This window comes from Phoca vitulina, unplaced genomic scaffold (assembly GCF_004348235.1).
Source record: "Phoca vitulina isolate PV1807 unplaced genomic scaffold, GSC_HSeal_1.0 scaffold3, whole genome shotgun sequence".
Taxonomy (NCBI): domain Eukaryota; kingdom Metazoa; phylum Chordata; class Mammalia; order Carnivora; family Phocidae; genus Phoca; species Phoca vitulina.
This window is the reverse complement of record NW_022589706.1, coordinates 1138243-1152964: the sequence shown is the minus strand read 5'-3', so window position 1 is coordinate 1152964 and position 14722 is coordinate 1138243. Positions and strand designations below refer to the sequence as shown.

At 49.5% G+C, this 14722-nt stretch overlaps 1 protein-coding gene across 1 annotated transcript in view; it reads left to right on the top strand.

Moving 5' to 3' along the window:
* Positions 1-695: 695 nt before the first annotated feature.
* STK32B (serine/threonine kinase 32B) overlaps positions 696-14722 on the top strand; it is a 365972-nt gene continuing 351945 nt past the window's right edge. The window contains exon 1 of the mRNA XM_032397296.1: positions 696-792. Coding sequence (XP_032253187.1) covers positions 741-792 — 52 coding nt within the window. The 5' untranslated portion in view covers positions 696-740. The remainder of the gene's footprint in view (positions 793-14722) is intronic.

Genomic DNA, 14722 nt, shown 5'->3' with positions numbered 1-14722 from the left:
CAAAGGGGCTTCCTGGGGGCTCCCTTCGCAGCCAGGACGGACTGAGAGCTCCTTTCCCTCCAAACCTCAGGCTCCCTGACTCTAAAACAGGGAACAATTATATTTCTAACGGTTGGGTTGTTAAGAGGTGACGGAGAACGGTGCTTATAAGGCGCTAAGCCTGGGCCTGGCACATAGTAGGTGCTCACAAATCGCTTACTGCGCGCAGGGAGCGCCCCTACTCCGGGATCGCGATTCCTCCGGGCCCACCCTGCACTCAGTTCGGCACTCCCCACCGCCGCGCCCTCTCTTCCGGGCGTCCCCCGGGCTGCGCTCGCCCCCCGCCCCTTCCCTCTTCCCCCTCCTCCTCCTCCTTCTCCTCCTCCTTCGCCCGCCGCGCCGCCTCCGGTCCCCCGCCCGCTGCAGCCGGCGAGGAGCGCGGCTCGGTGGCCGGCGGCGCGGGGAGCTCCGGGTTTCCGGGCGGGGCGGCGGCGGCGCCCGCACAGGGGGCGCGGCGGGCGTGCGAGCGCAGCGGGGGGCGCCGGGACGAGGGGGCGCGGCGGGCGCGGTCCCGCCCCTGCGCGGCGCTCGGCCCCCTCCGGCTGGCGCGCGGTTGCAGCCTGGGCTGGGCGCTCGCCGCGCGTCCCGCGTCCGGCTCCCGCGTCCGGCTCCCGCGTCCGGCTCCCGCGTCCGGCTCCGCGCTCCGCGCTCCCCGCTCGCCGCGGCCGGGCATGTAGCAGCGGCAGGCGCTACGGCGGAATATGGGCGGGAACCACTCCCACAAGCCCCCCGTGTTTGACGAGAATGAGGAAGGTAAGAGGCGAGGGGCGCACCCCTCCTTCCCCCTGCGCGGCGCGCGGCTTGTGCCGAGGTTCCCCCTGTGCACCGCTGCCCCTCCGGGCCGGCGCGCCGATTCGGGCAGGGGGTGCAGCCCAGCCTTCACTTGGGGAGCGGAGGGAGGAGCTGCCCCGGACGCAAGTCCGGGTGCTGCTCGGCTCCAGCTCCCCAAGCCCCGGTCTCCTTCAGAGCCGGAGGCTCAGGGAGGCGGCCTGTGTGTGTGTGTGTCCGTCCACTACGCGTTTGGTCTCGTGCACCGGCAGGTTCCACGCTGCTCTCCTGCTTCGCCCAGGACAGCCTAGGGAAACTTTTCTTGGTTAAACTCCGTGACTCCAAGGAAGGCGTCCCGCTTGTGGCAGCCTCCCTGGCGGAGGGGTGGTGTAGCTTGTCCAGCCTCATCTAAACTCTAGGGCTGGTCTTCCTTGCGGCTCAGGTCCGTAGAGCTCGGTATTTGAACTGGCAAAACGCCATTTCCAGCGCTGTGTGTCCTGGGCAACTTGCTTAACCTCTCTGAAACCTTTGTTTCTTCACCTATGAGTTGAGAATTATGATACCACCTACTACCCTAGAATACGGGATTGTTTGAAGCTTAACCACTGGTAATCCATGTGAAAAGTGTCTTATAATCAGTACGGTATTGTTGGTTATCTGTTAACTCTGCCTTTAAAAGCTTGGTTTCTTTTTTTTTTTTTTTAAAGATTTTTTATTTATTTATTTGAGACAGAGAGAGCACATGAGAGGGGGGAGGGTCAGAGGGAGAAGCAGGCTCCCTGCCGAGCAGGGAGCCCGATGCGGGACTCGATCCAGGGACTCCAGGATTACGACCTGAGCCGAAGGCAGTCACTTAACCAACTGAGCCACCCAGGCGCCCCTAAAAGCTTGGTTTCTTAATGCTTTGGTTTCTCTGGTCTTCACCGTGTCCCCACACAAGAGCTAGGATGTACTGAGCACATACTATGTGCCAGGCACTATTCTAGGGCTTTATATGTGTTCTCTCGGTCCTCAAGCAACCAGGTAGGTACTTCTGTTGTTCCGTTTGGCAATTGAAGGAAGGGATGTGGTCTAGTCACAGCTCCTAAGGAGCAGAGCTGGCTTGGGGGTTGGCCAGTTGGCCTCTGGAGGCAGTGCTTATCACCACCCAGGCTATAGGCTTGTGGGCACAGATCATGGTTTCTAGAATGGCCAAGGCTGTGGGTGGTAGTCACATGCTGGCCCAGACAGCTCCTCTCCAAAGGCTACATGAAGATAGTTAACTTAAGTGGGTCAGCCTGATTTGGTGCTTTCCGAAAGGAGTTCCTAGTCTAGTGACAATGAATAATCCATGACCATCCATGGTGATAAGGGTGGTGAGTGGGGCCAGTGAAGGCACCTGGGCACCCAAGGAGACCGGAGGCCTTCCTCGTTCTTTAGTCTGGGGCATAGGCAGGTGGAGAGCCAGGCATGGATGGATGAGAGGTAGGCAGGGAGGTGGTGGAGGCCCCTGGGTGTCCCATGAAGAGTCTGGACACATGCAGCCGAACTTGTCCCTGGCCAAGTTCACACTAACCCTGAACTTCTCCATGGAAGTCAATCACTGTTTGCAGGTGTGCTCTGCTGTGGGACAGCCTACTTGGGGCGACTCTGGGATAGACTGGTCCCCTTCGGAGCACTTTTGTCCTTCATGATTACATTCAGGGCTATTCAGACCCTATGAGAACACAAATACTTAATGATAGGTGGAGAGCATGACTTGCGTCAGAACCCTTCTATTTGCAAGAAGTCGAAACTCTCCTATCTATCTTGGTGAAGGGATCTGTATGAGTCAGCTCAGGCTGTCATAACACAGTACCACTGATGCTTAAACAACAGAATTTGTTGTTGGTGGTGGCCTCAACAACAGAGATTTGTTTTCTCACTGTTCGAGAGGCCAGACGTCGGAGCTCACGTGCTGTCAGGGCTGGTTTCTGGTGAGAGCTCTCTTCCTGGTTTCCTCTATGCTTGAAGTGCTGGAGAGAGCTGTCCGGTGTCTCTTCCTCTTCTTACATGAATACCAGTCCTATCAGATTAAGGCCCCAGCCTTATGACCTCACTTAACATCTATCTCCATAAAGGCCCTATCTCCAAACGTAGTCAGATTGGAGGTTAGAACTTCCACATGAAGTTTGGAGGGGACAACCAGTGAGCCCATAACGGGAGCCTTTCGTGAAAACCATGGACCCCCTTCATAGAAGAAAGCACAAACTTACATATCACCTCCAAAAATTATAGGGGTTCATGGTTCTAGCCTAGATCAAGGGTCGTACTTTAGGTAATTTTCTTAGCATTTTTCTTTCTTTTATTTGCAGGGGAAATTTGCCTCCCTTATATTGACAACTGTCTCTCTCCTTTATCCCAGAAGCATTCTTTAAAATATTGATTGGCAAAATAGTTATATCTGGTATAGCCAACTTTTGATTTTCCTATTGTTGTTCCTCATTCCAAAAGCAGATTGGACCCAAGGTTAACTGCCTGTTTCAGGGCTCTTGAAGTACAAGGTTAGGACTTGCCTCATTTTGCCAGCTTCCAGCCCAGTGAAACATTAACTTGTTTGATTTTGCCAGCATATCTCTCATATATTTTCCTGTGCAAGTAAAGCACTGTTATTTGCCACCAATTGATTCATTTATTCTGTAGGCATTGACTGATCATCTTTTTTTGTACCCATCCCTGTGCTAGGCACCAAGAATATGGAGAAGATGAAGGCAAATATCCTAACTCTCAGGGAGCTCCTGGAGCAAATAAATACCCAGGACAATGCAGGGAGCTCAGAGAACTATGGTAACCTAGAGGAGGGTCCCTAACCCTGGGGCAGGGAGGAGGGGCAAAGAAGATTTCCTCTTAGTGTTGAGTCTTGTGCAAATGGCAGACGTTACCAGTAAGGAGGGGTTGGTAGAGAAGGGGAAGCGTGTATTAGAAGGAAGGAACAGAATGTGCAAAGGCAGATGGTAAAGAGTAAGCAGTGCTCATTGGAGACATTGTTGGGGGTGATTAGTACTCCGGCAGTATGAAGTGTGAGGCTGGAAGGTATGGAGGTGAACCCCAAGTGCTGGACCAGCCTTAAAGGGCCAAGTGGTCATGTGTTTGGACTTGCTCGTATAGGCATCCAGAGTCACTGAAGAATTTTAAGCAGGGGAGTGACACGGTCCAGTGAACGCACATGCTCTCCCAAACCAGAGTTGTTGGGCAGTTGAAGATGCAAACACCTGCCTGGGCAAAAACAAGTCTGGTTTGTAAGTAATTTAATACTAAACCCTAGCTGAGAGTTTGCATTGCATAACTGTATCATGCCCACTTTCATTAAGATGGCAAAAGTTTAACTTGCATTCAGGTAATATTAACAACTAACTTCCTGACACAGTGCACGGGCTGCTTTTCATGCCTAATTGGGAATCATCACAACTTGGCCTGGGGAGGTCTCAGAATCTGCATTGTACTAGAGGGGTAACTGAATCGGGGACCCCAGGAAAAGCCTGTAGCCTGTGTGTGGATGAGCTGGGACTCACACCCAGGTTTGTTGAACTCCAGAGGTGGGCACCTAACAGTGTTCCCTGTGCCCGCCTCTGGAGGCCTAGGGGAAATGTAACTCTCACAGATGCGTTCGGCCGTGCACATGAGCCCAGCACTCAGGTCAGGCTCCACCACGCCACCCCACGGGGCTCTTCGCACAGAAGCTAGTGACAATACACTCTGGCACCTGCTCGTTTACAATAATCATCTCACAGGCCATCTTCTTAAAGCATTTGTTGGGCAGTCACATCATAATACAACCTCTAGGAATGAAAAAAAAATTCTCTCCCATTCCAACTTCATGTCAAAATTGCATTTAAGTTGTTTTACCCCCCACGCAGTGCTTATCCACATCTAGACATTTTTATATAAGCGTCCACCTGCCGCAGATACAACAGCTTCTGCTTTTTCTCTTAGCATTGTATTTATTTATTTTATTTTATTTTATTTTATTTTTAAAAGATTTTATTTATTTATTTGACAGAGATTGACGGTGAGAGAAGGAACACAAGCAGGGGGAGTGGGAAAGAGAGAAGCAGGCTTCCCGCCGAGCAGGGAACCCGATGCGGGGCTCGATCCCAGGACCCTGAGATCACGACCTGAGCCGAAGGCAGTCGCTTAACCAACTGAGCCACCCAGGCGCCCCTTAGCATTGTATTTAAAGTGGCTTAGGTTGCAACAGTGTCTTCAAATCAATAGTTGAGTGGGCTGTAATATTCCATCAAATGGGACTCTTATAATTTACTTAAATATTTTCTTACCATTAGACATTTAGGCTATTTTCATGATTCCATCTTTATAAATAAGTTGCTTGAAAATTTTGTGCATTTTTTCCCCTTCTTTTAAAGGAATTCCTGGGGCACCTGGGTGGCGCAGCCAATTAAGCGTCCAACTCTTGATTTCAGCTCAGGTCATGATCTCAGGGTTGTGAGATCGAGCTGGGCGTCGAGCTCCCTGCTGGGCATAGAGCCTGCTTAAGATTCTCCCTCTCCCTCTCGTGTGTTTGTGTGTGTGTGCGTGCGCATGCGTGTGTGTGTGCTCTCTCTCTCTCTCTCTCTCTCTCTCAAATAAATAAATAAATAAATAAATATCTTAAAATAAAGTGCAAGGGGAGAGATTATTGGATCCAAGGAATTGAATATTTTTTAGAACTCCAGAAACATGTTGTAAATTATGTTTCCAAAGGATTTTTTTTAAATCAATGTTCTATACATTTATGGCCAGCATCCACACATTTGGGGGTATTGATTTAAGAACCTCATAACCAGCTCTGGGTATTCTCATTTTAGAATGTCATATATTAAAAGGTCATTTAAGTGTTATTTCTATATAATTATTGGTCCAGGTAACTTGACATGTAGCTCAGAACATGAAAACATCTTCTTGGTCTAACCAAATCTGCAACAAATGTTGCTTTCCTTTGGAAATAGTCAGACACCCAAGGCAATTAAAGAATCACCCCCTAAGTAAATAAAATCTTTAAAAAAAACAAAACAAACAAACAAAGAATCACCCCCTAAGTTGCAGTCATGCTTCATCTGGAGACAGTCTTTTGAAAACTTTGCTCTTACAATGAGAATCTCTACAGAGGTGGAGGCTGGACAGGTGCCATGTAAGGGATGTGGATTTCGGGGCTCGGTGTTCGTAGCTGTATCAGGCATGTGCATATTTCATGCAGGAGTCTAGGATGAAACCTTAGGTTTTTAGATCTAGACCTCATTTGAAAATGTGTTTTGTCTTCTACAAGGTGGGGGTGGGGGGTGGGGAGGTTAAGAAAATAGCCATAAATCAGTATGAGATTGTTTAGTAGAAATGAATGGTGAGATCCATCTCTACCTTTCAACACTCATAGAAAATAGATATGAATTGTAAAGCTTAAAGCGTGTGTCAATCATCTCTATAAAGTCAGACATGTGTATACAAACTATTGTATTTCATTGATTCTAAGGCACACATTTTTCCGTGTTTGAAATCTCTGAACTGGGGATGCAGTTTGGCCAGTGTGGTATTTGTGATGTAGTTTTATTATTTGCTCTGTGGTCACATGAGCATGATATATAATGGGTCTAAAAGAGCTTTTTCAAGGGACTAGAAAGAATCACATCGTAGATTCATTGGCAGCATTTCCCTTTTAGTGGTACATAAAACGACGGTGCATTTCATGTGGATGGCATCTGAGATGAGGTGTAATGTGGTGTGGCAGGTGAGCCTCCTTCAGTTAACCAACATGAGGTCTTTTGAAGGGAATTAATTGGCTCTGGCCACTTTTCACCACCTGCATCACTACCACCTGGTCCAAGCCATGGTCACACCTCTGGCTTAGATTATTACAGTAGCCTCCCTAACTGGTCTCCTTGCTTTTGCTCCCCTCTCCCCAGCATCACCTCAATGCAACACCGAAGTGATCCTGCAGAAGTGGGCGTGGGGCATGTCAGTCCCTGCTCAACCCCCTCTCCTTCTGCCCTAGCAACAAGTAAAAGCAGAAGTCCTTATAGATGCCCATCAAGCCCGGCCTCTTTGACCCCATCTCCTTCCTTTCTCCAGCCCACCTGCCTCCCTCCTGCCCCTCAGACACACGGACGCTCTCATACTGTAGCCCAGTACCTGCTCCCCATGCCCGCAGGGCTTCTCCCCCAGGACCCTCTCCCTCACCTCTGCTTGTCTTCACGCAAATGCCATCTTCCTTGTGAGGCCTTCACTGACCACCCTACTTACAATGGCACTCCCAGCCCACCTTCCTGGCCTTCCTTTGCTTCATAGCAATTATCATCATCTCTCATACCATTTATTTTACTTATTCCCTTAGTTATAGTCTGTCTTCCCCCATGTGGTCACAAGCTACCTTAAGGTAGGGATGTGATGGGATTTATTCACTGCTGTGTACCCAAGGCCTAAAAGAACACCTGGGGCACAGCAGATGCCCATACACTTTTGAGGGACAAATGAATAAATGAATAAATGAATGAATGAATGAATGAATGAAGGTGTGCATCTCCTGGTGGAACCAGGTTCTCAGCAATGTCATCAGGAATCTGCCTCCTTGGATTCTCTCTTCTCCTCTCTGTGGCTTCAGGCCCGCTCTCTCATCATGGGGCCCCTATGACCTCGAGGCTCAGAGCCTTGTATCTCTGAGGGTGGAAAAGGAGCCTCTTTTTTCATAGTTGCTGCAGAAAAAGAATCCCAGGGTTCATTCTGATGAGTTGTGGTTAAGTCTTGAGCATTCTTGAACCGATCACTGTGACTGGGGAGAAATGAGGCTCTCTGTGGTCAGGCTGGGTCTCATGCCCACCCTCTGATCCTGGGGGCGGAGTTGGCATCACTTGAGGAATGTGGACTAAGAAAGTCTGGGCAGGATTTTCCCGAGGAGTACTGGGGTATCAAGAGAACAAGGGCAAGTGAAACAAACAGAAACTTCCACACCAGTCCCTGCTTTACCGTGTTCTCTGAGACATGGTTTGGAACACTTTGGCTCATCTCAGTTGTTTGACCGCATGTCCATCTTCTGCACTAGACTGAGACCTCTGGAAGAGCAGCAAGCATTTCTTTTTCATCTTTGTGTCTGCAAGGCCTGGAACAGGGCCAGGGAAGGCACACACAGCAGCTATTGGTTGAATGAAAGGCGAAATTAATCGCTTAGTGGGGTCGATTTCTTGCATTCCTCCCAGTTCCCAGGCTTTTGAGAAACAAACGTGGAACGTTCACACTTACTACCACTAAAGTTTGTTTGGAGAAGGTGCCTTGGATTTGAGTCCAGAATGACCTTTCGATTGCTGTCCCCCAATTTCGCCCTTGGGACTTGCTTGGGCAGACTGGAGTCTGCAGAGTGGGCTCTATACTCAGCTTGGTGGATCCCAGTTATAATGCACAGAGACCTCCTGAGAAATTTCCCCAAATGTCAACCTGTAAAGATTAATGGATATCAGACTCTTGCATATCACGATGCGGGATTATCACTTCTCTTCCCGCTGAGAGAGAAGGCGGAGATGGTTCCCGTTGCTTTTTGGTTAAGACAAAATTCCTGTTTTATGGGGCAGCAGAAGGGTAGAGAGAAGGGACGATGGCTTTCCCACAATATGAGCTGGAGTGAAGAGGGTGTTAAGATGGAAACAGGATTTATGTTGAGTCTTGAGGGAAGGGTTTAAATGCCTTAAGAGAAAAAGGATCGGTATTTTAGGAGGATCAAACAGCATAAGCTAGCACTGAGCTTAGGCATTTTCCTGAGAGATTTGGAAGGAACAAAATATTCTTAGCAGTACTCAGTTGTCTAAAATCTGGGCTCAGAGCAATTGCAGATGGAGATGGAGAAACTGTTCTAGAAAGAGCGGCGAGGGTCCCGACACCCCAGAGGAATATTCCCGCACCGAAAACAATGGGGCTTCCTCTCCCTTGCGGTAAATCTTGGAGTTCCTCAAGACTGAGCCCTTGGGCCTCTTGCTCAGCCCTCTGTCCTGTCTCCCCGCTGATCTTGTCACCCCCGCATGCCCAGTCACCCCGCCTCAGTCCGGGTGCAGTCAGGAGACTGAAGCCACACCGGTTTTCAGAAAGGGAACATGTCCTACAAAGAATTCGTCTAGTAAAAAGGCTAAGTGTGAAAAGGAGTCGGAGAAGACTCTAGGAGTACGGAAGTAGCAGCCCCCCCAGAACGGCTCCTCCTGGCAGGGCTGAGGGTCAGGCTGCGTTTCAGATCTCTTTGGAGAGGGCCCGGTGGCTAGAGGAACAGGCAGCCTACTGGGGTGGGGGGGGCAGAGGAACTTTCCGGAGGGTGCAGCTCATCCGTGAGGGCCACTGAGGGGAGGGCTGCCGGGCCCCCTGCCCACCTGCTGGCTGGCAGGTGGACAGCCAGGTGGAAGAAGGGAAGCCCCTTCCCACGCTGGTCTGGCGGTGCCTCTCTTGCGCCCTCTGTTGGCAGCGCCTAGCGGGAAGCCGGCTGGCAACGCAGAAATGCCTGCGGAGTCCTGCCCCATCGTCACAAAGCAGTGGCTTTGGAGCTGAGGGACACTACGTTAATAACGGGTGCCTGTTTCTTTCTTTTATTTTTTATTTTTTTTAATTTTATTATGTTATGTTAGTCACCATACAATACATCATTAGTTTTTGATGTGGTGATCCACGATCCATTGTTTTCGTATAACACCCAGTGCTCCATGCAGTACGTGCCCTCCTTAATACCCATCACCGGGCTAACCCGTCCCCCCACCCCCATCCCCTCTAGAACCCTGTTTGTTTGTTTCTTTTAGCAGTGACTCAGTAAGTTATTTCCTTCATTCATATTTCTCCTCTGGCCTCCAAATCTGTGTTTCTGTATGTAATTCCCCTTGGATGCTCAAAAGATTACCTCAAATTCAAAATAACCTGGGGCACCTGGGTGGCTCAGTCGGTTAAGCGGGGGACTCTTGATTTCAGCTCAGGTGATGATCTCAGGGTCATGAGATTGAGCCCCACGTCGGGCTCCGTGCTCAGCTGGGAGTCTCCTTGTCTCTCACCCTCCCCGTCTGCTCCTCCCCAGTGCAATCTCTCTCTCTCTCTCTCTCAAATAAATAAAATAAAATCTATAAACAAACAAACAAAAACCTAAAGCCCAAAATGACCTCAGTCAAACTCACGTGCTTCCAGAGTCTCCCAGCTTAGTGCATATAGTACCATCATCTATCCAGTTGCAGAGGCCAAAATATCTCAGGGTTTTTCTCAGCATTTCCATCTGCCTTCCCCCACAAGTCCAGTTAGGCACTTGGCTGTGTTGATTTTACCTCCCAAGTCTCTCCCAAATGTGCCCCATCTTTCCAGCCCCACCCACTGCCGCCTCCACTCAAGCGTCGCCCCCCCATGCAGCCTCCCACCCAGACTCATGACTGAAGTCACAGCAATGATGGTAGTCCTGTGCTCCGCACTCGGGAGTGGCTGCCACTGCTCTCGGGCTACAGATTCAGACTGTGATATGGTCCCCGAGGCCCTGTGGGAGCTGGAACCTGTCCACCTCTCACATCTCATCCCACCCTTCTCCCTCACCGCATGAGTTACATCACTCCGCGTGCTTCAAGTTCTTAACCCAAACCCCAGCTCACTGTTACTGCGTTACTGTTCCATGCAGTTGTCGACCTTCCTTCTGCTCATACTCAGTGCTCCTGTTTATGCTCTTGGACCACGGGGCATCCTTTCGGTTTCTGGGACGTTTCATGTCACTCCTGCCCCAGGGCCTTACCACGTGTTGTTGCCTCTGCCTGAAATGCTCCCCCACCCCACTGGGCTCGGCTTGGTCATCTCCCACTCATCCTTCTCCTGGATCCCTTCTCTGATTCCCAGGCTGGGTCAAGACCCCCACCCCCACCCCCACATTACCGCACGCTTCTTCATTGCATTTATCACAGTGCTAGTTCTACATTTATTCACATGAGTACTTCATTAGTGTCTGTCTCCCCCGTGAGTCCGGAGTCTCCCTGAGCACAGGGCCCGTGGCTCTTGCAGTGTTTCATCTGGGTCCCACTGCTTTACAAAATGTCTGTCCTCGTAGCTGCTTGTCCTTGAGCAATTTTCAGAAAATACAGAGAAAAATCACTGTGCAACTTACGAAAGGTAACAGGGTCCCTCCTGGTGTCTGAAGAATGATGCTGTGTGAGAGGTATTGTTATTGGGGGTTCACTCAGTGTCGTAGGTGGTAACCTTGGGGCGCTGGTCCCACTTCTTTCTGGATAACTGGAAAGTTCTTTCCCTCCTACCAGTCTCTCCCCAGCTCCATCACTGGTATCCCACCTGGGGAATTATTATAATTTTTTTTTAACCACAGCCCTATATACCCCTATTGTTATTTATTTAATACTGTTTTCTATCTTGACTGGTTTTATTTTAACAGAACCTTCTGCCGAGGAACTTCATGTTTCTACCTGCAGTTGGAAAAGGATTCAGACTTCTTAAATAGGAAGCAAGATAAAGTAAAGTAGGTAGATGCAAAACAGTGATGTTCAGGGTGGCTGTGTGCGCCTTCTCTAGACCCTTCGCTTGTGACTTGCTCAGTGGATGTGTTTTGAATGGATCTGTAGTGGATGAACTGTCGGTGGGGTAGACGGTGGTTGTGTGGATGCAGGGCCTGCCCGGCTCAGGTGCTGGGAAGGTAACAGCAGGCCCCCGAGGACATACGCTAGAGCGCAGCCTGATGCTCTTCCAGTCAGTTCCCCTTAGAGATGGGGTGTGGGCCTCTGGGCTTGTGCATCTCTGGGATCCACCAGGCCCCCAGGCCAGCTTCATCGTGGAGTCTTCCAGCAGGGAGGCCCCTTAACTAGGGTAGTGTTTAAGAGCACAGACCCAGGGCCAGACTGCCGAGAGCTCCGTGCTGGCCCTGCCACCTACTCGTGGAGTGACCTCCAGTAAGTGTCTTTTCCTTCCTGATTGCTGGTTTTCTCCTCTGTAGAATGGAGAGGAAATGGGCTTTACTTCATAAACTGTTTTGAGGAGTAAGTGAGTTACTCTATGTGACATGCTTACTACATAGTCTGGCACATAATAAAGTAAGTGCTGTGTAAAGTTCACTAAATGAGGTTACATTTTGTGACTGAGGGAGGTCAGTGCATAGAGGTTACAAGCAGAGATTTGGGGGTTCCACAGGGTGAGATCCTGATTTTTCTGTGTATTGTCTGTGTAACTGTGGGCCAGCGACTTCACCTCCCTAAGCCTTAGTTTCTTCCTCTTGAGAATGGGGCTACAACAGTACGGTTGCCTTGGGAACAGAGTGAGGTGGTCAGCACCCGGCTGTGTAAGGTATGTCATGTGAGCAGAGGGATGTTGGGTGAGAGCCGCTGTTTCCTGAGCCCGAAAAAGGAGGTGTTCCGACTTCCTCCCAGGTGACTGCCAGGCCCTGCTGTCAGGAGGGTCTTTCCCATTTCCATTCTCCAGGAAACAGCCTGTTCCAACAGACTCTGCCCTCAAAGCTTCCTTGCCTGAGACCTTATTACATCTGTCAGGAAGGGCAAGGCCTGTGTTTAGAAGCCTGACTCTGGCCAAGTCATGTGAAACAGTGACCAGGGAGCAGGTGTCCTTTCGCTGGTGGTCAGTGTCATTGATGTGGATCAAGCCACCTTTCGAGTCTTGTGTTTGCTAAATCCCATGGAGGCCCTGGAGGCTGGAGTGGGGTTTTAGGGAGGATTAGATATTGGGCCCCTGTCTTTTATGAGACTGAGGGCCCCTGTCTTTTAGAAAATGTCCATCCTCTTAGGCATTTGAGAGGAAAGAAGAAAAAGATTTCTGGATGCCACATGTTGTGGATTGAATTGAGTCCCCCAAAATAAGTAAGGTGAAGCCTAACTCCCAATACCTTAGAATGTGAGCTTATTTGGAGACAGAGATGCAATGAAGTTAAGATGAGGCCACTAGCGTGGGCCCTCACCCAGTAGAACTGGTATTCTTATAAAAAGGGGAAATTGGAGCACAAAGGCAGACACACACATGAGAATGCCATGTGAACATGAAGACAGAGATTGGGACGTTTGGTAATGCACCTACAAGCCAAGGAACACCGAAAATTGCAGGCAATTCCCTGGAAACTAGGAGAGAGGCAAGGAGCAGAAGACGCAGAAGAAACCAACCCTGCTGGCACCTCAGTCTTAGACTTGCAGCCTCCAGAACTGTGAGGGGATAAATTTCAGTTGTTTTGAGCCCTCCTGTCTGTGGTGCTTTGTCACGGTGGCCCTGGGAAACAAATACACCTAGTTTTACCATTATATAATAACTTCAATGTGTCATTTCAGATGAGGCCCCAAATTAGGTCTGGGAAGTGTTTCCAGAAAAGGCAACTTCTGATACCTGTCCTGAAGGAGGGACAGGTAACAGCCAAGGGGAGGTCATGTGGGGGGGAAGGAAACTGGGAAGATGATGCAAGAAAAGGCCCTTCCGGGCAGAGGGGGCCACATGTACAGAGGCAAGGTGGGCAGAGAGAACTGGAAGGTGTTCAGTACCCCAGAGTTAATAGGGAGCGGGTATGATGGGGGAGGGGGGAGCAGCCTTAGAGATGGGGCTGGAGACTAAGGCTAGCACCAGACGTTCAAGATCCTAGAATGTCACGCTATGTGTCTCAGTTAGGGCCTTACAGCAAATACCCCACACTGGGGGCTTAAACAACAGACATTTATTTCCCACACTCCTGGAGATGGCAAGTCCAAGATCAAGGTGTTGATGAGAGTTCACTTCGGGTTTGCAAACAGCTGTTTTCTCAGTATATCTTCACCTGGTGGAGAGGGAGGGAGCTCTTGTCTCTTCTTCTTCTGAGGACACTGATCCCATCCTAGGGGCCCCATGTTCATGACCTCATCTCCCCCTGATTACCTCCCAAAGGCCCCACCTCCAAATAACACCCCGTTGAGGGTCAGGGTTCCAGTATATGAATTTGGGGGGGGACACAGTATGCACAGGTCAGTAACACGGAGGAATTTGACTTCTTAGTTGGCAGGCTGGCTACCTGATTTGTGGGACTCAGCATGAAAGAAAAATGGGTTCCCTTGTGCAAGAACCGCAAAACTGCCGTTAAAGCTACAAAATTATGAAGCTTTTTCCTTTCTTCCATGGTCTCCATCTCTCTTGGTTGGTCGTGGTGTTTTTTTTCTAATTTGCTATTTAATAGCATTCTAGGCAAACAGTATTTAAAATTTTAAATTATCACGGAAAGAATATTGTGCAATGCCCGTTTTAAATGCAAATACAAGAGCAGTTAACTCGTGTGCAGAATTGCCAGAATTACACAATTCGTATTTCAAAGCACATGCATGCATACGTATTTTGTTCTTACCAGAACAGAGGAAATGCTATGCAAAATGAACTCAACTGTTTTAATTTCTCTCCTTGATATGTGAATGTTGTGCCAATGCTCTCTACCTTCAGCTTACTAATGAGTAAGGAGACAGAGGAAAAAGGAGCTTTGGTTGTCCCATCTTTGTCCCTTCTGTGTCTTAAATTCAGCGTCAGGGATTAGCTCACACATAACTCGGGGAGGAGGGTATCATAGGGTTCCTTGGTCCCTCATACTCCTTAGAATGTCACTGCCCTTCATTACTCAGGTGTAGACAAAACTCATCTACCTGGGTCTTGCTGAGCCTGCACACATTGTGGTTCTACCAGAATTCTGTGCTTGTGGAGCATTACAGATGAATGGGGGCCACACACATTGGCCGCTTAGCCTCTGCTCATGCACGTGCGTCAGTGTAATCCCTTAGGGAGCAACATTTCAGGGATAAAAGCAACCCCTGGGTGTTAAGCCAAGTGCAGGGCCCTTCTGAGCACAGAGCTCTGTGTGCTCAGGTTGCACTTCTATGAAGCTGGCCCTGTTGGTAGAAGATGAAGAGACACTAAAGCTTAATCTGGGGGGTGATGTGACCAGGTTTTCCTCTTAGAATGATCATGA